This window comes from Elephas maximus, chromosome 13 (genome assembly GCF_024166365.1).
Source record: "Elephas maximus indicus isolate mEleMax1 chromosome 13, mEleMax1 primary haplotype, whole genome shotgun sequence".
Lineage (NCBI taxonomy): Eukaryota > Metazoa > Chordata > Mammalia > Proboscidea > Elephantidae > Elephas > Elephas maximus.
In genome coordinates, this window is record NC_064831.1 from 57,447,555 (window position 1) to 57,470,767 (window position 23,213).

The following is a 23,213-nucleotide window of genomic DNA, read 5'->3' on the forward strand; positions in this document are numbered from 1 at the left end:
ACAAATATTAGATCTTGTGTTATAGTTCCACAGCTCCTTAAAGCTCTGTTCATTTTTTTCCAGGTCAATTTCTTTCTGTTGTTCAACGTCATGCAGAATTCACGAACCATATAAAGGAAGTGGCGCACACCATTGTGGAGGCTGGCAAGTCCCAAATTTGTGGACTAGGCGTCAACTTCTCCCTGGCCCTCGGTCTTTGCCCAAAGGCACTCAGTTTTCTCACTCCACGGGCTAAGAAGCCAACTGTTCCATCTCCTGTGGGTTTCTGCTGAGGGTCTCTCCTTCTTTGGTGGTGGCGGGCTCTCCCCTTTGCTCTGAAATTGTCTTTCTTTTAAGGTAAAACTGACCAATCCCCTTGGTAGGCCACAGTTACCCTATCACACAATCACCTGGGTGGGAGTTACAAGACCATGGCTAGAAAGGCCACGCACAAAGGTAATTAATCCACCACAAGGGCCTTATTCTTTTTTTGCTGACCCTCTGCTCTACGCAGCATGATGTCCTTCTCCAGGGCCTGATCTCTCCTGAGACAGATTTGTTCATCCTTCTGGCAGTCCATGGTGTATTCAATATTCTTCGCCAACACCACAATTCAAAGGCGGCAATTCTTCTTCTGTCTGCCTTATTCATTGTCCAGCTTTTGCATGCATATGAAGTGATTGAAAACACCATGGCTTGGGGCAGGCACACTTTAGTCCTTAAAGCAACATCTTTGCTTTTTAACACTTTAAAGAGTTCTTTTGCAGCAGATTTGCCCAGTGCAATGGTCATTTAATTTCTTGATTGCTGTTACTATGGGCAATGATTGTGGATCCAAGTAAAATGAAATTCTTGACAACTTTAGTCTTTTCTCCATTTATTATGATGTTGCTTATTGGTTCAGTCATGAGGATTTTTCTTTTCTTTATGTTGAAGTGTAATTCATACTGAAAACTGTGGTCTTGAAACTTCATCACTAAGTGCTTCATGTCCTCTTCACTTTCAGCAAGCAAGGTTGTGTCATCTGCTTAATGCAGGTTGTTAATAAGTCTTCCTCCAATCTTGATGCCAAGTTTTTCTTCATATTGTCCAGCTTCTTGGATTATTTGCTCAGTATACAGATTGAATAAGTATGGTGAAAGGATACAATCCTGCTGCACACCTTTCTTGACTTTGAACTACTCAGTATCCCCTTGTTCTGTTCAAACAACTGCTTCTTGGTTGAAGTACAGGTTCCTTATGAGCACAATTATATGTTCTGGAATTTCCATACTTCTCAATGTCATCTGTAATTTGTTATGATCCACAGAGTCGAATGCCTTTGCATAGTCAATGAAACACAGGTAAACATCTTTCTGGTATTCTCTGCTTGTAGCCATGATTCATCTGACATTAGCAATGATATCCCTTGTTCCATGTTCTCTTCTGAATTTGGCTTGAATTTCTGGCAGTTCCCTGTTGATGTACTGCTGCAACCACTTTTGACTGATCTTCAGCAAAATTTTACTTGCATATGATGTTAATAATATTGTTCAATACTTTCTGCATCCTGTTGGATCACCATTCTTTGGAATGGCACAAATATGGCTTTCTTCAAGTCAGTTAGCCAGATAGCACCGTCTTCCAAATTTATTGGCGTAGATGAGTGAACACTTACAGTGCTGCATCCATTTGTTGAAACATCTCAGTTGGTATTCCATCAATTCCTGTAGCCTTGTTTTTTGCCAGTGCCTTCAGTGCACCTTGGACCTTTTCCTTCACTACCATCAATTCTCAATTATATGCTATTTCCTGAAATGGTTCAACGTTGACCAATTCTTTTTGGAATAGTGACTCTGTATATTCCTTCCAACTTCTTTGGGATGATTCCAGTGTCACTTAATATTTTCCCCATAGAATCCTTCACTATTGCAACTCAAGGCTTGAATTTTTTCTTCAGTTCTTTCAGTTTGAGAAATGCTGAGAGTGTTTTTCCCTTTTGGTTTTCTATCTCCAGGTCTTTGCACATTTCATTGTAATACTTTACTTTGTCTTCTTGAAACACCATTTGAAATTTTCTGTTCAGCTCTTTTACTTTATCATTTCATCCTTTCACTTTAGCTACTCTGCGTTCAAGAGCAAATTTCAGAGTCTCTTCTGACACCCATTTTGGTCTTTTCTTTCTTTCCTGTCTTTTTAATGACTTCTTGCTTTCTTTACATGTGATATCTTTGATGTCATTCCACAATCCGTCTGGTCTTTGGTCATTAGTGTTCAACACATCAAACCTATTCTTGAGATGGTCTCTAAATTCAGGTGGAATATATTCAATTTCGTACTTTGGCTCTCATTGTAATTTTCTTCAGCTTCAACTTGAACTTGTATTTGAGCAACTGATGGTCTGTTCCACATTTGGCCCCAGCCTCATTCTGACTAATATTGAACTTTTCCATCATCTCTTTCCACAGATATAGTCGATTTGATTCCTGTATATTCTGTATGGAGAGGTCCATGTATATAGTCATCGTTTATATTGTTGAAAAAAGGCATTTGCAATGAAGAAGTCATTGATCTTGCAAAATTCTATGACGCAATCTCCAATGTCATTTCAATCACCAAGGCCATATTTTCCAACTACCGATCCTTCTTCTTTGAGCTTTCACATTACAATCGCCAGTAATTATGAGTGCATCTTGGTTGCATGTTTGATCAATTTCAGATGCAGAAGTTGGTAGACATCTTAAATTTCTTCGTTTTGGCCTTAGTGGTTGGTGTGTAAATTTGCATAATAGTCTTATTAACTCATCCTCCTTGTAGGCTTGACATGAGAGGAAAGAATAGTGAGCTATACATACAGCTGGAGAATTGAAGTTCTAAAGAGATGTCCTGTTTACTAGTATTAGTATGCATCAGATAGAGATGCAAAGGCCCTCCCCAGAAATACTGAATTGAAGTCTCAGGGTGGACATTTTGCATGTCACTGAATTCATCCCTTCTGCCTGCTGTATGATATTCCATTGTTTGAATATATCATAATTATTTTATCCTATCTGTTGATGGGTTTTTGAGTTGGTTTCAAGTTTTTGCCATTGTGAACAGTGCTGCTATGAACATTCTTGCACATGTTTCCTACTATATATGCACAAATGTTAGCTTGGTAAATAGAAGTAGAAATGTTGGTCGTAGAATAGGTGAACATTCAACTTTAGGAAGCTTTTTTTTTTAAAGGTATTTTGCCAACACATTGAAGATGTTATCCCATTGTTTTCTGGCTACCGTAGTTGCTGTTGAGGAGTTGGTGATTGGTTGAATTATGGTTCCTTTAAAAGTAATTTATCTTTTTTTTTTTCTTTGCATATAAAATCTTTTTATCTTCTACAGTTTCACTCTGATATGTCTAGGTGGATATGTCTTTTTATTTCTCTTGCTTGGGATTTATTGAGAATCTTGAATCTGTATGTTAATGGCTTTTATTATTTCTGGAAAAATAAAAATAAAATTTTCCCTAGAGACTTTATACTTGCAAGCATTCCATTATGTAGCCCAAATCACATGATCTAATGGTCTAAAAACCTTAAGCTGAGAATTTAGTTTGAAGTGGACTCAGATTAGTGTGTCCCCATTGCTTGTCAGAAGCAAATGTAAGCCCTGTCTAGAAGAACCTACCAGTAGCTTAGGCTTCAAAGGGTTCCTATAGGTTGAGTTTTAAAGAAAATGGACACATTACATAGTCAAAATTTATAAAACATACAAGGAAACAAGGCATCATGAGTGAGCAAAATCAGTGGTATCAGATACATAAACCTTCAGATATTTATCAGACATAGAATATAAAATGAGTATGTTTCCTGTATTTCAAAAAATAAAGGAGAGAATCAAAGATATGAGTAAAGATCAAGATTTGAAAAGAGCCAAAAAATGTCTAGAAACAGAAAATATAATTACAAACTCAGTCAGTGGAATTTGCAGCAGATTGTTACAGCTGAAGAGAGAATTAGTGAATTTAAAGGTAGCGCTGAAGAAATTACTTATTTCCAATAAAAGGATCAGTCCACCATACTGCCAAAATGAGATTCTTCATCTCCATTGTTACAACTACTCTGTACTGTTATATTTAAGATATATTTCTTATATACAGCACTGAGCTGGATTTTGTTTTCTTCTTATGCAATCTTAAAATCTTTATCTTATAATGAGTACAGTGCATCCATTTACATGTATTGTGATCTGTGATATATTGACATATTTATGCCATCTTGTTTGTGCTTTTTACTGTGTTTTTTCGCCTGTTTTCCTATTTTATTGAAAAGGATTTTGTTTCCTTTCGTCATCCTTTACTGATTTGGAAATTATACATTTTACTTCCAGTTTTTTAGTTAATACTTTTCTATATTTAACATACATACAAGATTTAACAAAAGAAAAATTAATATTTCTACCCCATTTTGAATAATCCCAAGGACTTTAAAAAAAAAATTTTTAGAACCCTTTAATTCTGATAATCTACTTCTGTTTTATATGTTATTATTCCCTGTCTTGTTTTTCTAACTTCAAGCTAGGTATTATGTTTTTTATGTATTTAGTTTCATTTAGGTTTAGTCTTCAGATTTTTCAGTTTCTTTTCTCACCGTCTCTTCCATTTGTTTCCTTTTTGCTGAAAATGTAGCAGGAAGAGATAAAGAAACGGTAAATATGAAGGAAAGGACAGAATGAGGTCTACCTAATATCTGATAGTAGTTTCAGTAGAAAAGAATAGAGAGAAGAGAGTAAAGATACTATTCAAAGAAATAATGGAAGAGCATAATTTAGTTCTGTCATCAAGAGTCTGTAAATAGTAAATATTATTAGTCTTTGATTTTTTGAAAATACCTTAATTCCCTCTTTATTGAATTTTGACTTTACCTAGAGAGAGAATTATTAAAATATTATCTTCTAGCTCCTGTTGTTGCTACTGAGAGAAGTCAGTTCTGGTTTAATTGTTGTTCCTTTGTAGGTTATCTGTATTTTCCCTCCGGAAGCTTTTAAAATTCATGCATATTTTCTGTCTCTATTTCTCTTCCTCTCTCTCCACCTGTCTCTGCTCTTCCTCTCTCTCTCCTCCTCCCTCTCTCCTCTCCCTCTCTCTCTCTCTCTCATGAGGTTTCCCTGTGAAGTGCCAGGTATGGATTTATTTCAATTTATCCTGCTCAGGACTCTCACCATGTTTCTTGAATCTGAGGCTTCAAGTCTTTTGGTCATTGTGTAAGATTCTCCTCCATTATCTCTTTGAATGGTATCTTTACTCTCTTCTCTATATTCTTTTCTACTAGAACTAGGCAGAGCTACTCATTCTATCCTCCTCCTTCACATTTACCATTTCTTTATCTTTGTGTTGCTTTCTGAGTAATTTCCTTGGATTTATTTTCTGTTTCACTAATTTCCCAGTAAGTCTTAAATTTTAACAACGGTATTTTTCATTTCTGGAAGTTCTGTTTGGTTTGTCATCAAATCTGCATGTGCTGTTTTAAAATATCATCTCTTTTACTCTTTAAATCATTTTAAGCATCTTTATTTTGTAATCTCAGGTTGCTCTTTTATTTCAAATTTTGAGGTATGTTTCTGTTGTTTGGGGTGGCCTCTACTGACTTGCTCAAGGTAGATTGTGTCACTAAATATTTTAAGATTTTTGAATTGTTAATTCTTCTTTGGTGGGTATTCTTGGTTGTTTTTTCCTGAGGGTCCCTGTGGCCTAGATTGTGAGGTGAGTGACCTTCCAACGTAGTTTTGCATTAGCTTCTGTTTAGAGTCCCAGGAATATCACCCTGGCTTCGGAAAAAATTTCATGTCAGTTTCTTAGCTTGGCATTTCTGACACTTGTGAATAATATAAATGTTAACTTCAAGCTGCATGAGGCACAAATTAGAATTTCGAATTCTTAAAGAGAGATTTTTTTTTTCCTCCCAGAATAGAGATGAAGTCTGGCAGGAAGTGACAAGCTTCCTATTCATCCTCCTGGGCAGGGGTTGAAATTTTTCCTAAGCCACCCTTTCACTGAGAATGCATCCTATTGAAAGTCCCAGCTTTTCGCAAGGATCCTGAGGCCTTATCTCCTGTCCATGAGTAGGCAAAACCCAAGTCCCTAGGTTAACAGAGACTGACAATATATGTAAGGTGATCACAGCATCTGCTTAAGTGCTCAATTTCTACTTCATATCTGGACCTGGGAGTGTTCCTTTCATTTCTGTGCATGTCGCCAGGACCACCACTGCAACATTTATAATAGTGAAAAGTGGAAAGAAAAAGTAGCAGTGCCAGCTCTTCTCACTGGTCATGTGAACACTTCCATAAGAGAGGCTGGCAAAGTAAATCTCCAGAGACAGGTGCTGCTGAGTTGATTCCGACTCATAACCACCCTATAGGACAGAGCAGAACTACCCCATACGGTTTCCAAAGAGCGGCTGGTGGATTCAAACTGGCAACCTTTTAGTTAGCAGCTGCGGCTCTTAACCATTGTGCCACCAGGGCTCCAGGGCTAGGATCAGGGACATACTTACACTAAATAGTTAATATGATGAGTTATGTATAGTCTAATCCATTCTTGAAAATTCCATTCCTCTTTGTTGGACATTAAACATATTTAATATTTGAGACATATTAAAAATTGCTCATTGTTTATCTGAAATTCAAATTTAACTGTGTGCTTTATTAAAAACAAATTTTTTGCTAAATGTGACATACTGTCACCCTGAAAAAACTGGGATCCTATTAAAAAGAAAGGAGTTTTAGTGGCGTAACGGTTAAGTGCTTGGCTGCTAACAGAAAGATCACTGGTTCAAACTCACTGGCCGCTCCGTGGAAGAAAAGAGTTGGCTATCTGCTCCCATAAAGATTAAACCAAAACCAAATCCATTGCCATCAAGTCGATTCCAACTCATACTGACCCTATAGGACAGAGTCAAACTGCCCCATAGAGTTTCCAAAGCCATAAATCTTTACAGCTTAAGGAAACCCTATGGGGCAGTTCAATTCTGTCCTATAGGGTCCCTGTGGGTTGGAATCGACTCAACAGCACACAACAATTAGCAAGGAAGAGAAGGGGGATGGCTACTTGGCAGGCAAGAATCAATAACTTCTACAGAAGCATATAAATTTGTCCAGAAAAAACAATGCTTTTTGCCCCTGACATTAGTCTGGCAAAACTTATCATGCAGATTTTTCCAGAAGGGAAATTGGGTAGCAAAATAGACAATGCCTTCAAATTCAGTTTTGTAAGTGAGGCAGACACATTCTTCAAATGCATGTGCCCCATTCTGTCCAAGGCTACATGAAGTTATAATTTAGTGATAGCATTTCTGCAGAGAACTAGGAAAATATCACCTAGTTATCTTAATTTATTAACTTAATTTTTTTTAGAAATACCATTAACTGTGGATTAAAAAAAATTTTTTTTTTTAACTGTGGATTATCCATGTGAAATTACAAATCTTTGCAATCTTTGTCCTACCGTATTTTGTTAAAATTTTACTGAAATCCTTTAAAAAATTGCCCACTTGAAAGCTTGTCAGCTGCTGTTTTGTTTCAACATGGAAATTTATTCATAAATCTTACTTCTTTGAGGGAACTTGCAAGTTAAACAAAAAGTGTACAGAGTCTGCAAGCAATAGTAAAAGGTTTTACTGGTAACTTTGGGCATTCAAAACAGCTCAGGAGCAAGGTGTAGACTGGACTTCCGGAGGGGGAGAGCAAAGTCCAAAGTGGTTAAGGCAAAAACTTGTAGGTTTTAGAGTGGGTCTTCATTCATTGTAGCAAACTGGCCAAGCTTGGGGATGGCAAAAACCAACAAAACCAAACTAGTGGCTGTTGAGTTGATTGCAGCTCACAGGGACCCTATAGGACAGAGTAGAACTGCCCCATAGGGTTTCCAAGGCTGTAATCTTTATGGAAGCAGACTGCCACATCCTTGTCCTGTTGAGCAGCTGGTGGGTTCTAACTGCCAACCTTTTGAATAGCAGCTGAGCACCTAACCACTGTACCACCAGGGCTGTAAATTGCAGGCAGCCTCACAGTCAGGGAGGGTAGCTGGAAGCCAGTGAAACCAGTGAGGTGGTAAAAGTGGTTTGGCCAGGTATGAGTTGGCACCAACTTGACAGCACCTAACAACAGTCATTAAAAAAGATGATTCTAAAGAATTTAAATGACTTGGGGAAATGTTAAATGTGAAACACACAGTAAAGATTATTTACCTGGAAAGGAGTTTTAGTGATGACTGTGAAATTCTCTTTCTTAAGAAGTAGCTGAAGATATTTCTTATAGTATACTTGAGGCAACTTGAGAGGTAATGAACCTCCAGGTAACACTCCAAATTATGTATTGATATCCTTTACTAGTGTTCTGTATGTGATCAATGTCTGTCAGTTCTTTCTAAGACTGTTATTATAGAACTAACAGAAAAAGGGGTAAGCTAAAGAATTAAGTTGGAAGAAGCCTGGCTTCTTCTACTCAATTAACTATTTAAATAATTATTTGTTCTCTTTCTTAGAAAGAGTATTGCAAGGATTTTTCTCCCTTGAGAATCTCAGACTTGGGCTCTTCTAAGGTCAGGTTTGTGGCCAGGTGACAGGCAAGATGGGTCTTTGCTCCCAAGTGGTGTCTAGCAGCACTTCTGCCCATTTAAGAACTAGATGTGTTCTCCAAAAGTTGTCGTTTATAGATTTAATTAATTTCAAAATAATCTTTACTGTGTTTTTCACATGTATCATTTTCCCAAGTCATTTAAATTCTTTAGAATCATCTTTTTTAATGACTGTTGTTAGGTGCTGTCAAGTTGGTGCCAACTCATAGCAACCCTATGTACAACAGAATAAAACACTGCCCGGTCCTGTGCCCTCTTCACAATCATTGCCATGTTTGAGCCCATTGTTGCAGCCAGTGTGTCAGTCCATCTCGTTGAGGATCTTCCTCTTTTTCCTTCTACATAATAGTCCATCATATATAGCTATATTAATTACCTTTAAAATGATCTTGGGAATCTGGCTATTTAAAGAAATCTTATAGTGAAACATCTTATGAGATAAATATTAATCTCTAATCTAGGCAGTTTGCAAAAGGCAGGATGACCTTACATTCCCATGGAACTGTTTCCATCTCATGCTTTTTGCCCAGTGATGCCTTCCTTTAGAAGTTGATGATCACAGATGCTTCACTGAGTTGACACAGGAAAGACTGACAGTGAGTGATCAGTGATTGACAGAGCAAATTGACTTTTAAGGTACAAACCCAATAGCATCACCCAATGACTCAGCCTCTCTTTCTGGAAGAGGTAACTTTGCACCACCTCTATCTACAGCCCCTTCCAGTACACCCCAGAAACAGTCGACTCCAACAGAAATGAAGATACACCATCCCAAGAAACAAAAACAAAAGGTATTTATATTTCTAACTAAAAAAAGAAATTTGTTCTTATATACAATATTGCCAGTGAGTGTTTTGCTAATGCACATGTTCTATGGAGTTGTACTTTTCATATACATAAAAGTTCTATTTCAGCTGCTGCTGGGGTGCATTTAATTTTTAAAGGGGGGATTGGTGCAAAAGTAAACTGCACCACGACACTCTCAGTGGAGTCTAAAACAAAATTCATTCATGTTGCATAATTGTGAAACTAACTTCATGACTGGATCAACCTATACTACTAGCTAGCTAGTTAGGAGTCCAGGGGCCCAGGATACAATAGCTATTACTTTATATCCAAATTTGTGTTGTATAGGATATGATAGTGTGAGGTTTTACTCTATTTCATTTGTACCATTAAGCATAGGATAAAAAGGCAAATCTCCAATTTTGACCAGATTGTCTTCATGAGAAGGGGGAAGATATCCTGTATTATGCAACATTAGGACCTCACAGCACAATGTACTTCATCCTGATGGAGATTCCTCCCATTTAAAGAAGCAGGACTTTTGTAGCTTGGTCTTGCTTTCTTATGTTTATAGGCCACGGGGAGACTTGTGGTAATTGAAACTTTACACCACAGAAAGAAGACAGCTGGCAGTGTCTTTTTTCTGGGCTTCCCCTATGTGGTTGTCTTGTTTACAGCTGCTCCCATAAAAAAAAAAAAAAAAGAAACAAAAATTAAAGAGTAGCACAGAAGAAGTTAATCCTACTTGTCTACAGAATAGACTGTTACCTGTTCTTACACGACCTGAAGCTTTTAATGCCAAATCTTCCTCAAGATGTTTTGACTGTGTTTTCAGCCCTAGTGGGCTGTTTCTCTCCTTAAGAGATTTCCAGACTGTTTATGTAGCAGCATGTCATGTGACACGCCAGTTGCCATGGCAAATATTTGTGTTTCATGAAAAATGTGGACCAAAAAAAAAAAAAAAAATCGATGTAAATGGCCAAATCCCAAGACAGACAGCCCTTCAGGCAAGTGTTTGGCCTGCACCCGTATTGTTTCAAATTCAGCTGTTTAACAGGCTGTGAGAAGGCCATGGGCTAATGTGCATAATGGGAACAGGCAGAGGCACCTGTTTTGATTCTCACCGTGTTCAGGTTCGCAGCCCTCCAGTTTTATAGATCACAGATCTACAGGTAATACAAATATTATGACTTAAGTTTTAGCCAGTAAGCAGCCTACCTCAAAAAAAATTTTTTTTTTTTTTAGTAATGGCCTATTTTCCGAGTACTAATTAGCCCTCACTTTAATTTCCTCTCTGTTGAGTTCACAAAGCTTTCTCTTACTGCTAGGAGCAGTCATATTTAAAGACTATTTCCTGTGGTCCCAGACTGATACATTTCTGAATTGACTCTTCCATAGTAAATGTAATTATTCATATGCTTGGTGAAAAGTGTACTAGGCATAGAAGTTAAAAAGCCAAGAGAAAGACTGCCATATGCCTAACCATGTGATAGGACCAGTACAGACCTTGGATCAGCCTCTGTCAGGCAGTGTGGTGCCCCACAGAGAAGCCTTTTCTTGTATCCCCTAAAAGTGGGACTTGGCATCGATTATGTTTGTTTTTATAAATATTTTGTCAAACTCTTTCTTCTGAGCAAACAGGACTCTTGGCAAGCAGAGCATGGTTGTCTGGGGGTGGGAAAGGTCTTTCTAATTATTAGCTCCTGCCTGCAGAGAAAGAGGGAACAGGCTGGCCCAGCGGGGGAAGCAGGGGAGCAGAGGGACAACTGCGCCTTCTATTTGCTTTGTAAAATTGCCCATGAGAGTCATTTTGGTTTAAACTGTGTCTCATTCTTCTTTGTAGGGGAAAGGCAGAAGGTCAAGAGGACATCATAATAAGAAGGTCTGTAATTTGTGTAACTAGTTGAAATTTGGGGTCTGTCACCTGATGTCCCTTGCTTTTGCTGGAGGGCAGAAGTATGGGAGGCAGGTTGACAGCTGGAGATTGCAACAAAGTTCTTTTGCTCTTCCTTTAGAAAAGAAATTAGATCATGTTTTCAGAAACAAAACATGGTTCATTTAAGGGCTTTTTTTTTTTTTTTTTTTTTTTTTGCCCTCTGTTGCAACTGAATTATTTCTCGGGCTTCAGTCCAAAAGAGTGATTTAATGCCCTCAAAATTTGGCTGAATCACATCAGTCTTCGAACTCAACCCAAGATTTTCATCTTCGAAAAGTACATTTAAAAATAAAGTGTGAACAATAAATTCACTTGTTTCCAGCATACACTTACATGTGTGCATCCATGTATGCATGTGTGTACACACAAACACCCACCCACCCACACACACACACACTGCACGTGTGATGTAGTAGGTACAAGTGTGTGGGATTTAAAGTTAAGCTGACCGCAACAAATAAGGTAGCAAAAAAATTGGAAAAATTATAGGATGCCTACAATACGGTAACTACATACCAGCAAGGACCATTCCACAGGGTCATGTACGCATTACAGAAGCCCCGAAAAGGAAGCAGGAGTGTACTGGATTCTGCTGTTATTAAGAGAGTAACTTGGAGCAGTCACTTAAATTCTCTGTACCTCAGTTTCCTCCTCCGACAAATGGGGATGATGCCTCCCTTCTCACAGAGCCACTGTGAGGGTTAGATGAGTTCATGTGTGTGAAAGTGCTTTGAGAACTATAAAGCACTTGTTAGCATAATTCACTGGTCCATTTTTCAGAGCATCATCTAGGCCTTTCTTTCGCAGTGATCTTTCTATGAGTAAGAATTTCAGAGGGTGCTTAGCCACCCCTTTTCAAGGAAAAAGAGCCCCCCTTTTAGGCCCCCATGTACTCCTGCAGAGCTGTGGCTGCTAGGGCTGTATTTACAGCAATGATTGCATACTGTCCTTCCGAACCTAGACAAACTGCTCCGAAATAAGCTAATCAATGCGATGAGATCTCTGGCTTCCCTGGACTTGCTTACTGTGAGGGAATTGTGAGCTTGCCTCTGCACTTTAAAAAGAGGATGTGCCTTAAGAGTGCTAAGGCATTGCTTACCTGGAACACGTATAACAGCTAATGTGGGTTAAGCACGTCCTCTGTGCAAGGCAGTGAGCACCTTCCACACCACTGACCCCCAGAGCCTCTCTACTGTCATTGCCCCCAGGGCCACACAGCTGGTAAAGGAGCACAGGTAACTCCAGAGTTTGTGCCCTTTCCTGATCCAGGTCATGAACTCTTCCACACAGGCTAGTTTTCCAAATACTACTACCACTACTACTACTACTACTATTACTGCTGCTAGAGGGTTACTATGAGTCGGAACCGACTCAACGGCACCTAACAACATTACTACTGCTACTGCTACTACTGCTGTTGTTACAACTACCCTGTGCCAGGCACAGTTCCTGATGCTTTAAGTGAATGATCTCACTTCGTTTCCACAACATCTCTATGTGATAAAAAAAAAAAAAAAATAGTGAGCATTATTATCGCCATTTTACTGGGAGGAACTGGAGACAGAGCAATCAAGGTCATCCGACGAGTAAATGGCACAGCCACATACAGAATTGGACTTTGTGGCTCCCAGAGCCCCAAAGCACTGGACATTTTTAAAAATCTCAATTATTTTTGGTGGAAGCGTCCTAAAATATATTACACCATTGTCTCTTCCTAATGCAATTTGACATTTTCTGTAGCTGTTATTATGTATGCGGTTATCCAATTCCTGCATCTTTTTTGTTGTTTCCTTCATGATCAGGACATCAGTTGCCACCTCTGCTGTCAGGCCTGCCTTTGTTGCCTCTGACTTTAGCAGCGTTTTCTATCTTATAGATAATTAATCAAAAAACCAAAACTTGAGAAGCTGAATGTTAACTTTGAGTCAGTCAGGCTCCGCATAAGGATCCAAAGAATAAATCATGGTAGAGTTTGTAATAGTTGTTTCAAAAAACTGAGGACTTTTCTTTAGGAATCTAGTTCAGAGGTTTGGAATTGCGAAATTGCCTGTCTTCATCAAATAAATCTTTTTATTACCACAAAGTGAGCATGTTAGCAACTATGTTAAAATCCACTTAAATTTTAATTAATATTTGGATAATAAAAAAGCTATTTTATGGGTGAACAAGCAAATATATTTATTGGACTATAAAGAAAATTGGACAAGTATATTTACAGACTAAATTCATGAGAGGAATGGGGCTGAAAAGAAATACAAAGGACTTCAGTCACACCTAACGTGTTATTTCTTTTATTTAAAAACAACAACAGTAACAACTATATGTGTGTGTGTATATATATATACACACAAGTATATTTTTTATTTACGAAGCAAAGAAGACAAGTTTACGTGTTTATGGTGGTGTTTTTTATATTATTCTTTATACTTTTCAGTATTTTCAAAACTCTTCCAAATTAAAAAAGAGAATAAAATCCAAATTAAAGAACAAGAAAATCCTATTTCCTAAGCCATGCCTCTGTTGTAAAGTTTCCTTTAGTATATGAAGAATAGGTTTGGGTAATAACATTTTAATCTCAAATTTGGAGTTTCACTAATTTAGTCATTTTATTCTATTATTACTTTCTTTTGTATTTTCCCAACATGTACTCTTGATTTTCTCATTAGAAAATTATGATTATTTTATGGATTAGTCAGCTGAAATATTTAATCAGGCAACATGTGACATTGAGCATATTACGGCCCCTATCTGGTCTCATCCTTCTGGTATTCTCTGTTTTCAGCCAGGATCTATCTGACATCAGCAATGATATCCCTGGTTCCACATCCTCTTCTGAAACCAGCCTGAACTTCTGGGGGCAGAGGACCTCTTTAAAGTATTAAAAAGCAAAGATATCACCTTGAAGACTAAGGTGCGCCTGACCCAAGCCATGGTATTTTCAATCATATCATATGCATATGAAAGCTGGACAATGAATAAGGAAGACCGAAGAAGAATTGATGCCTTTGAATTGCGGTGTTGGCGAAGAATATTGAACATACCATGGATTGCCAAAAGAACGAACAAATCTGTCTTAGAAGAAGTACAACCAGAATGCTCCTTAGAAGCAAGGATGGAGAGACTGCGTCTTACATACTTTGGACATGTTGTCAGGAGGGATCAGTCCTTGGAGGGCATCATGCTTGGTAAAGTACAGGGTCAGTGGAAAAGAGGAAGACCCTCAACCAGGTGGATTGACACGGTGGCTACAACGATGAGCTCAAGCATAACAACGATTGTAAGGATGGCTCAGGAAAGGGCAGTGTTTTGTTCTGTTCTGCATAGGGTCGCTATGAGTCGGAATCAACTCAACGGCACCTAACAAAAACAGCAACAACAACGTCTGATCTCGTTTCCCCCAGTCTGTATAAGGAGGAGATTGGACCAGATCAGTGTTTTTAAGGAGATTCTGTATCCTATGATCTCGTTTCCCCCAGTCTGTGTAAGGAGGAGATTGGACCAGATCAGTGTTTTTAAGGAGATTCTGTATCCTGCACAACTCTCATTCCAGCACCCCCAAGGAAAGGAAAGATGAGGAAATTCCCAGGAGTTGGAGCTCTAAGCCCCTCCCACCCAGAGCAGCTGTATTATGTTTTACTCTTTACCATAAAGTTACATTGTCCTTGAACGCAGTACTTCAGGCTAAGAATATACCCTTGAAAACTACCTGGTGATATCTAACAGCAGTTTGGGCTTTAACAAGTCACATGTAGTAGGAGAAGAAGCCTACTTCCTGAAGAGGGCAGGATCCTGGCTAAAGGGTTAAAGAGAGCACAGGTCTTACCAGACAAGAATTAGAGCTCTGCAGCCTGGAGATACCATGTGAGAGTTGAAAGGAAGCCCAAGGCTCTTTTTTCTTGTTTTGACTCACTTTCCCTTCTGAGACCTCATTTAACTACCGTCTTAAAGGAAGAAGAGAAAAAAAAATACCAAAACAGGAGGAAAAAAAGTAAAGTATTTTAAAAGTATTATCCATTTTCTCTAATTCATTAGAAATTGACGCCCTCATCTATGCATTTTTTGGCATGAAGCTTTCAAAGTGAATTAAATGATATGATTTCATTGGCAAAACAATTTTTTCTTGCAAGAAGTAATTGACAAGAAAAGTATAAGAACGGTTTTTGCTACCTATCGCAGCATTGTCTAACTGAGCAATTTTATTGAATGAGATTAACAAGTTTTACTTATATATATGAGAATAAAGGGTTAAATTGTCAGTAAGCCACAAAATAAACTTTATTTTATTTACTTTGTTCCTTCCATATATCAAATTATGGCATGATCATGCGTAGAAAATTTGTAATGTCCAGAACAATACCTAAGTAGCCCCACAACCCAAAGGCAAACATTATTTAAATGTTGGCATATTTCTTTCGTTGGCATCATACTGTATATTCAACTGTGATTTTAGTTTTTTCACCTAACAGTTTATCGTAATCTCTTACACATGTGATTTAAAACTCTTTATAGAAATTTTTAATGGCTACATAATATTCCATCTTAAAGGTATACTGCAATTTACTCAACCATTATTCTACTGCTGGGCATTGAATTATTTGTAATTTTTCCTCTGTTGCAAGTAAAACTGTCTTGAATCTTTCATATTTGTTCATAAATGTTTGTATTTAGGCTACATCCTAGAGGTAAAACTTCTTGGTTAAAGGATATGAACATTTTTGGATCTGAGTAGCCAAACTTAGTATCACACAGAAGTAAAATTTCTCTGAAGACCATTCAAAAGCTGTTGCAGCAGTACATTGACAGAGAACTCCCAGAAATTCAAGCCAAATTCAGAAGAGGACGTGGAACGAGAGGTATCATTGCTGATGTCAGAGATGGCTGAAAGCAGAAAATGCCAGAAAGATATTTATATGTGTTTTATTGACTATGCAAAGGAATTATTCAACTGTGTGGATCATGACAAATTATGGATAACATTGCAAAGAATGAGAACTCCAGAACGCTTAATTATGTTTATGTGGAACCTGTACACAGACCAAGAGGCAGTTGTCCAAGTAAAGCAAGGAGATACTGCATGGTTTAAAATCAGGAAAGGTGTGCGTCGGGGTTGCATCCTTTCACTGTACTTATTCAATCTGTATGCTGAGGAAATAATCCGAGAAGCTAGACTAGATGAAGAAGAACCAGGCATCAGGATTGGAGGAAGACTCATTAAAAATCTGTCATACGCAGATGATACAACCTTGCTTGCTGAAAGTGAAGAGGACTTGAAGCACTTTTTGATGAAGATCAAAGACTATAGCCTCAGTATGGATTATACCTTAACATAAAACAATATCCTCACAACTGGACCAATAAGCAACATTATGATAAACTTTGAAATATTAAAGTTGTCAAGGACTTCCTTTTACTTGGATCAACACTCAACACCCATGGAAGCAGCAGTCAAGAAATCAAAGGATGCATTGCATTGGGCAAATCTGCTGCAAAAGATATCTTTAATGTGTTAAAAAGCAAAGATACCACTTTAAGTACTAAGGTAATCATGGCTTTTTCAGTTGCCTCATATGCATGCAAAAGCTGGGCAATGAATAAAGAAGACTGAAGAAGAATTGATGCCTTTGAATTATGGTGTTGGCGAAGAATATTGAATATACCATAGACTGCCAGAAGAACAAACAAATCTGTCTTGGAAGAAGTATAGCTAGAATGTTCCTTAGAAACGAGGATGGCAAGACCTCATCTCACATATTTTGGACATGCTTTCAGGAAGGACCAGTCCCTGAAGAAGGACATCATGCTTGGTAAAGTGGAGGGCCAGCGAAAAAGAAGAAGACCCTCAATGAGATGGACTGGTACAGTGGCTGCAATAATGGGCTCAAGCATAATGATTGTGAGGATGGCGCAGGACAGAGTGGTGTTTCATTCTGTTGTACATAGGGTCACTATGACTCAGAACTGACTCGACAGCACCTAACAACAACAACAGCCAAGCTTTCTATTAGTGGTCCAAAACTCAAGCTGTGAGTTTGCAAATAACTTGTGTGATCATAGGATAGCTGTGTGCTATAAACCCAGCCCAAGTGGCTATGAGTTTAAAATTTTGTATTCATATATTCATTCATTCAACCAATCTTTATTGACCTTTCCTCATGTAGCAGGTAGTATACTAGGTACTGAGGATCCAGCAGTGAACAAAACAAACCAAGTCCTTGCCCTCTTGTGACTTACATATGACTAGTGAGAGAGGTAGAAGATAAATAAATGTTCAATATAATGTCAGGTAGTGATAAATGCTACAGAGAAAAATGAAGCAGAATACATATGAAGGTGTAGTGTCACAAGAATTTTACACATACTCTTTAGTGATCTGTGATCAATGGACTTGCTGTATAGATATTTTTCCTCAGGAAAATTGGAATGTCAGGTTTTACTTTGGGGATAATTCAGGTCTTTTTCAAGGCTTGCTCTTTTTCCCTTACCTATAGGGAAAATGATGGTGTGTCTTTTCTCAGGAATCTGGAAGGAAATTCAGGCTGCTTTTGGTTTACATCCTGTCAGGCTTCCTGTACATATCCTCAGAAGGGTCAACCCATCAATCCTAAATGTCCCAAGTGGTCCTTAACTATGTTGCATCCTCTCAGAGAATATTAAAAGGGTAGCGGAAAAGACAAAACCAGTGTAGCAGTGAAATGAAATGTGTCTCCACAAAGGAAATGTCACATTTTACAGAAAGTATACTCCGTCTGTTTAAAATATCTTCCTGATTCCGTTCTGTTTGATCTTCAACCAGAATTTGATCCATTGAGTGTTTTTGTTCCATAAGAGTGCATCTAGACGTGGGGATTTTTTTTCCTTAGGAAATGTTTCAGAGTTCAGGAAGACCCATTTGAATAAAAATACCTTTCAAAATGATTGCAGAAATTATCCCTAGAACATTGCTGCTGATCTGAGTGGCCTTTACACTCAATTCTCTTCCTTTACATGTCTCTGCTCAGGGAGTTCTCTATGTTTGCCTTTTATCTGTTCATAAAGTTAAGGGCTCTGACCCTCACTTTTTTTTTTTTTTTAATAATTTTTATCGTGCTTTAAGTGAAAGTTTACAAATCAACTCAGTCTCTCACACAAAAACCCATATACACCTTGGTACACACTACCAATTACTCTCCCCCTAATGAGACAACCTGCTCTCTCCCTCCACTCTCTCTTTTCATGTCCATTTCACCAGCTTCTAACCCCCTCCACCCTCTCATCTCCCCTCCAGGCAGGAGATGCCAACATAGTCTCAAGTGTCCACTCCTCACCAGCATCCCTCTCCAACCCATTGTCCAGTCCAATCCATGTCTGAAGAGTTGGCTTCGGGAATGGTGCCTGTCCTGGGCCAACAAAAGGTCTGGGGGCCATGACCATGACCCTCACTTTTAATTGACACTTAAGGCTTGGCACTTTCTAGGCCCTCTGAACTGAGGATCATTTTGTTGACTTGAAGCCCCAGAATACTGGAACATCACTCTTTGAGTTCTCTATCCATAAAACCCTTACACATAGATGATGTCAACATATGTTGTGGTTTGAAGGTTGCTAGAAGGAACTTCCTATCTAAAAAAAAAAAAAGGGAAAAAATTGCATCTTTTTCATGGTTCATGAACTGATGCCACTGGAGATGTTTGCCTTTGATTTGGTGACTTTGCTAGCTCCAGGAGTTTAACAAACAGTAGATACCCTTGGAGGGGTGACACATTAAGTCAGAGACATAGGGTGTCAAAATTAGAAGGGCCCTGAGTGATCCCCTAATAGAAACTGAGACCTCGCAGGGGAAATGACTTTCCAAGGACACAGAGGGAGGCGGTGACAGACTAGATCCCAGGACTTCTTATTTCAGATCCACCAGTTTCCCACCAAACCATGTTGTCTTCATTAGCATGTTCATAGGGGTTAGTTTAACAGATTGCTTTCCAGCCTGATTATCAAATAAGAAAGAACAACAGGTCAAGAACAGTTTGGCTCTGTTGTAGGAAGTGGTAGAAGGAAGACTGAGCTAGGAGAGCACAACTCAGTCAGGGGTCTTATGGGGAGTTCTGGGCAGTTAGAGATGTGGACATTGGTGCTGTGGGGTTAGGGAGTGGGAGAGAGTACACCACAAGGGAAGAAAGAGGGACCAGAAAAGGGAGCTGAAAGAAAAAGACAAACTTCTTCCAGTACTGCTTCTCTTTCCCTTTAGTTCTACATGGATTTGGAATGTTTAGGAACAGGATTTTATCCTGTAATAACAAAAATACTTTCCTGGGAGTTAAGAAGATCCACCAACTAGCTGTGTGGCCCTGGGCAAGTCATTTAACTTCCCTGAGACTCAGTTTCCTCCTCTAGAGTAGTAATCCCACTGACTGGAAGTAAGGCACTATGAAAGTCTCTTTACACCTTTTATCTCCACTCTTCATGGCAACCCTTCAGGGAACTCTTATTTATACAAAAATGGAAAATTAGACTCAGAGAGGGTAGTAACTTGTCCAATAATATGTAGTAATGGGAGGGTTTAGACTTGAGCCCAGGTTAGTTGAATATTTTTTAGTTGAATTTTAGAGCCAGGACTTGTATCCCTAGGCCTCTAATATTCTGTTAAGTAGAAGGCAAGGCCAGGTGACCTTCAAGATCCCTCATAGTTTAAAATTCCAGAACTGTGACTGTGCTGAATCTCTGAACCCCATTTAAGTCAGCTACTCTCTCTGAATACTATGTGGACCTTTTGAACAATTCTAACCAGCTGAGGTCCTGATGTCTGTTCTGTACAAAACTTAATAGACTGTGGACCTCAACAAGTATTAAACAACAGGGTCAGACAAATAGCATCACTGGTCTTTGGAGAGTAATACCCCATCTCTGAGGGCCACTCCATTTGTACTCTGAAGCTAAGCTCTCACATAAAGCCATAATGTGCAGAAGAATTGACACTCTTTCACACAACGCAGTTTCCTAGACTAATTACTAATGGGTATGTTTGAGAAACTAAACATCATCTCAGATTCAAAAGTAATTTAGTCCATCCTTCTAGGCAATGGAATGATTATCATTTTCTAAAGATGGTACCCATGTTGGAACATCCAAGTATGTGACCATTTACCACCAGGTGGTCTTGCTGATATCCAGTGTAGTCATCCTCTGCCGCAGCTTAGACCTGTGTCCACTTGTTGTCCACATGTATGAAAAACACGTTTTTCATAAAGACATTCAACTTAGAAATGCATTTCTTTTCCTTTGTGGCAGTTATTTATAAATTTTAGAATGCAATACTGGGCCCGTCTGTTTTTGCTTCACTCTGACTTGCTGACATATGTGATCACCATCCTGCCTCCCTGTTTTCTGTTTCAGATTTACAATTTTCCCTAAATAACTGCTCCAGAAACTCCAAGTTGCCAAATTAGTGATTACACTTTGCAAATGAAGAACAGCATTTCCCAGCTAGTTGACTCGGTTAGTTAGAGCAGGATGCTAATAATTAGGCCAAGGCCACAGGTTTGGGCTCTGTGTGAGCCAATTTGTGAATGCAGGCATCTCACAAAGATGTCCCTGTGGTCCCAGGAAGGACATGGTGAGAATGTGGTTGTCTCAGTACAGACCCATCCTTACTATAAGGAAACAGTTTTGCTGTTGATTCAGTAACATAACACTGGGCGTGCAGCACATCTTAAAAGGGAAGGGAGGAAGGGAAGAAAGAAAGGAGGGGAAAAGAGAGAATGAGTAAGAAAGAAAACCAGCAAATAATAATAGACAAGTTCATGGAGATAAAGAGTGAAGGAAGAATAACTGAAGGAACCAGAATCTGAAGCATGGCATGACCTTTAATCAGGACTCTTATTCCTAGCAGGCTGTGAAGCAGCTTTGTCTTTACCTGCTCAGTAGATCTCACAATGCTGATGCACTGCTTTAATTTGGGAAGCCTTTCTCTTGAGAGGGATGTCTTTTCTTGCTCTAAGTCTAAAGTGCTCCCAAGTGTGGCATTCTCTGTGACAGATGTACTACAGTGATGCTTTAGCTGACTCCAAACCCATAGCTTCCCAGTGCCTGACTGGTCTATTTGTTGTCCAAGAGTGTGTTTCCTTTGAGAGCAGGTCTTTACTGGAATATCATCCAAGAAGGTAGGGAGGTGTAGTCCCTTTGTTCTAAAACAGCAATTGTTAAATCCTGGAACCCCACCCCTACCCCGGGGCTATTCCTTCAGAAGATCTAAAATGCTTTGGCTGATATACTTAAATACCCTAGACCAGCCTCACGGAAAGGCACTCTTTAAGACAGACTTAGTAGTCCTTTCCTTTCTAATCTTCTCCCTAGGTTGCTCCATTTTCATGGATGGTTCCAATCCCATATGACTCTCTGTAAAGATAAGGAATTTCAAAATATTTGAACATCTCCAAGGAGATCAGATTCGCTGGCAAATCTGCCATCCATAGCTTCACTTATAGAAGTCTCCGGGTCTTGTTGACAGAATCAAACGTGTGACTGGAAGAACGAGCCAGCTCCATACACGTCCATCTGTGATGGTTTTGCCTGTCTGTTTCTCACCGATGATCACTGTCATTCTTCTCTGAATTCTAACCTTCCCACCATCAGAACCCATTCTTGAGGAAAGGCAGAAACATAGCCGCCAGCCATTGCTGTTGGAACATGTGCCACTTGTCTTCTACCAGGAGTCGCACCTCCTCCTGCCAGCACTGACGTCTGCTGAAGGAGGCATTCCTTCTTACTAACTCTGCTCTTGACCATCCAAGAAGGAATTGATTTCCATCTCTGTCAAACAGTTTGCATTCTCTCTTGGTGCCCTGATTATTCAGAAAGTCTTGGTGAGAAGACTTTTCCATTGTTCTTATACCTTATAACAGCTCTTACATTAAAAGTATACCAAAGCTTACTGCTGTTTAAAGCCGGCCTCTAAAGTTAAAGAAAATTCCTCTTTGGACTTAACACTTGATTTTCGGCACTTTTACTGGAGATATCAGTCTAATTAATTCCGTTGCCCAAAACCTAAAGGGAAAAAAAATGAAGGGTTTTATTTTTTTATACATACAAAAAAAAAAAAAAACCGTTGCCCTCGAGTCAACTCCAACTCATAGTGACCCTATAGGACAGAGTAGAACTGCCCCACAGAGTTTCCAGGGAGCACCTGGCGGATTCCAATTGCCGACCTTTTGCTTAGCAGCCATGGAACGTAACCACTATGCCACCAGGGTTTCCTTTTTATATATAGTGTTTACTTATTGTTGTTTTTATTGTAAATATATCACTTGGCTTACTTTGAGATAGCTTTCTGCCTTGAATTTTTCATTAACGTCAGTTAGTATTTATTTAGTAAAGGGAAGACAAGGCATGAATCAATTCGTTTACAGTAACACTCAACACAGTGCTAAGGCATGGTCCCAGTTCAGTTGCCATCAAGTCAGTTCCAACTCACGGTGACCCGTGTGTGTCAGAGTAGAACTGGGCTCCATGGAGTTTTCAATGGCTGTTTTTTTGGAAATAGATCACCAGGCCTTTCTTCTGAGGCACCTTTGGGTGTACTTGAACCTCCAACCTTTTAGTTAGCAGCCAAACATGTTAACCATTTGCACTGCCAGGAACTCCTTGGCAAAATAGTTATTAATAAATTAACTGTTTTTTTGTTTTGTTTTTAATTTTGTAAAAACACTTCAGACTGCAGACAGCAGTATAATTCTATAATTTGGTAAAAACAGGTTTATACATCTGAAAATGTTGACCTATTGAAGACAATCTATTCCTTAATTCCCTAAACAAGAAGTGATTGTCACAGTAAGTTTATACCAGGCTTACAGAGGAGAGGGCAGGGTCTGAAATATCTGTTACCACCACCACTGACCACCCCCGCCCACCACCCCCACCACCACCGCCACCCACCGCCCCCACCACCACTGC

The 23,213-nt window shown here is 38.9% G+C and overlaps 1 protein-coding gene across 9 annotated transcripts in view; it reads left to right on the forward strand.

Annotated features, from left to right (window-relative positions):
- The window catches only part of IQCH (IQ motif containing H), a 256,643-nt gene that overhangs the window by 109,310 nt on the left and 124,120 nt on the right, over nucleotides 1–23,213 (forward strand). For 5 of the 9 annotated variants that reach the window (XR_007519882.1, XM_049905656.1, XM_049905654.1 and 2 more), the window contains exons 8-9: nucleotides 9,284–9,360; nucleotides 11,199–11,237. The exons of 1 other annotated variant lie outside the window; for it this stretch is intronic. Coding sequence is in view for 7 of the 8 variants with exons in the window: in XM_049905656.1 (XP_049761613.1) it covers nucleotides 9,284–9,360; nucleotides 11,199–11,237 (116 nt within the window). In the remaining variant the exon portion in view is untranslated. Of the gene's footprint in view, nucleotides 1–9,283; nucleotides 9,361–11,198; nucleotides 11,238–14,073; nucleotides 15,301–23,213 lie in introns of those variants that run through there. 3 more of the 9 variants (XM_049905659.1, XM_049905662.1, XM_049905660.1) reach the window with 3 other exon arrangements.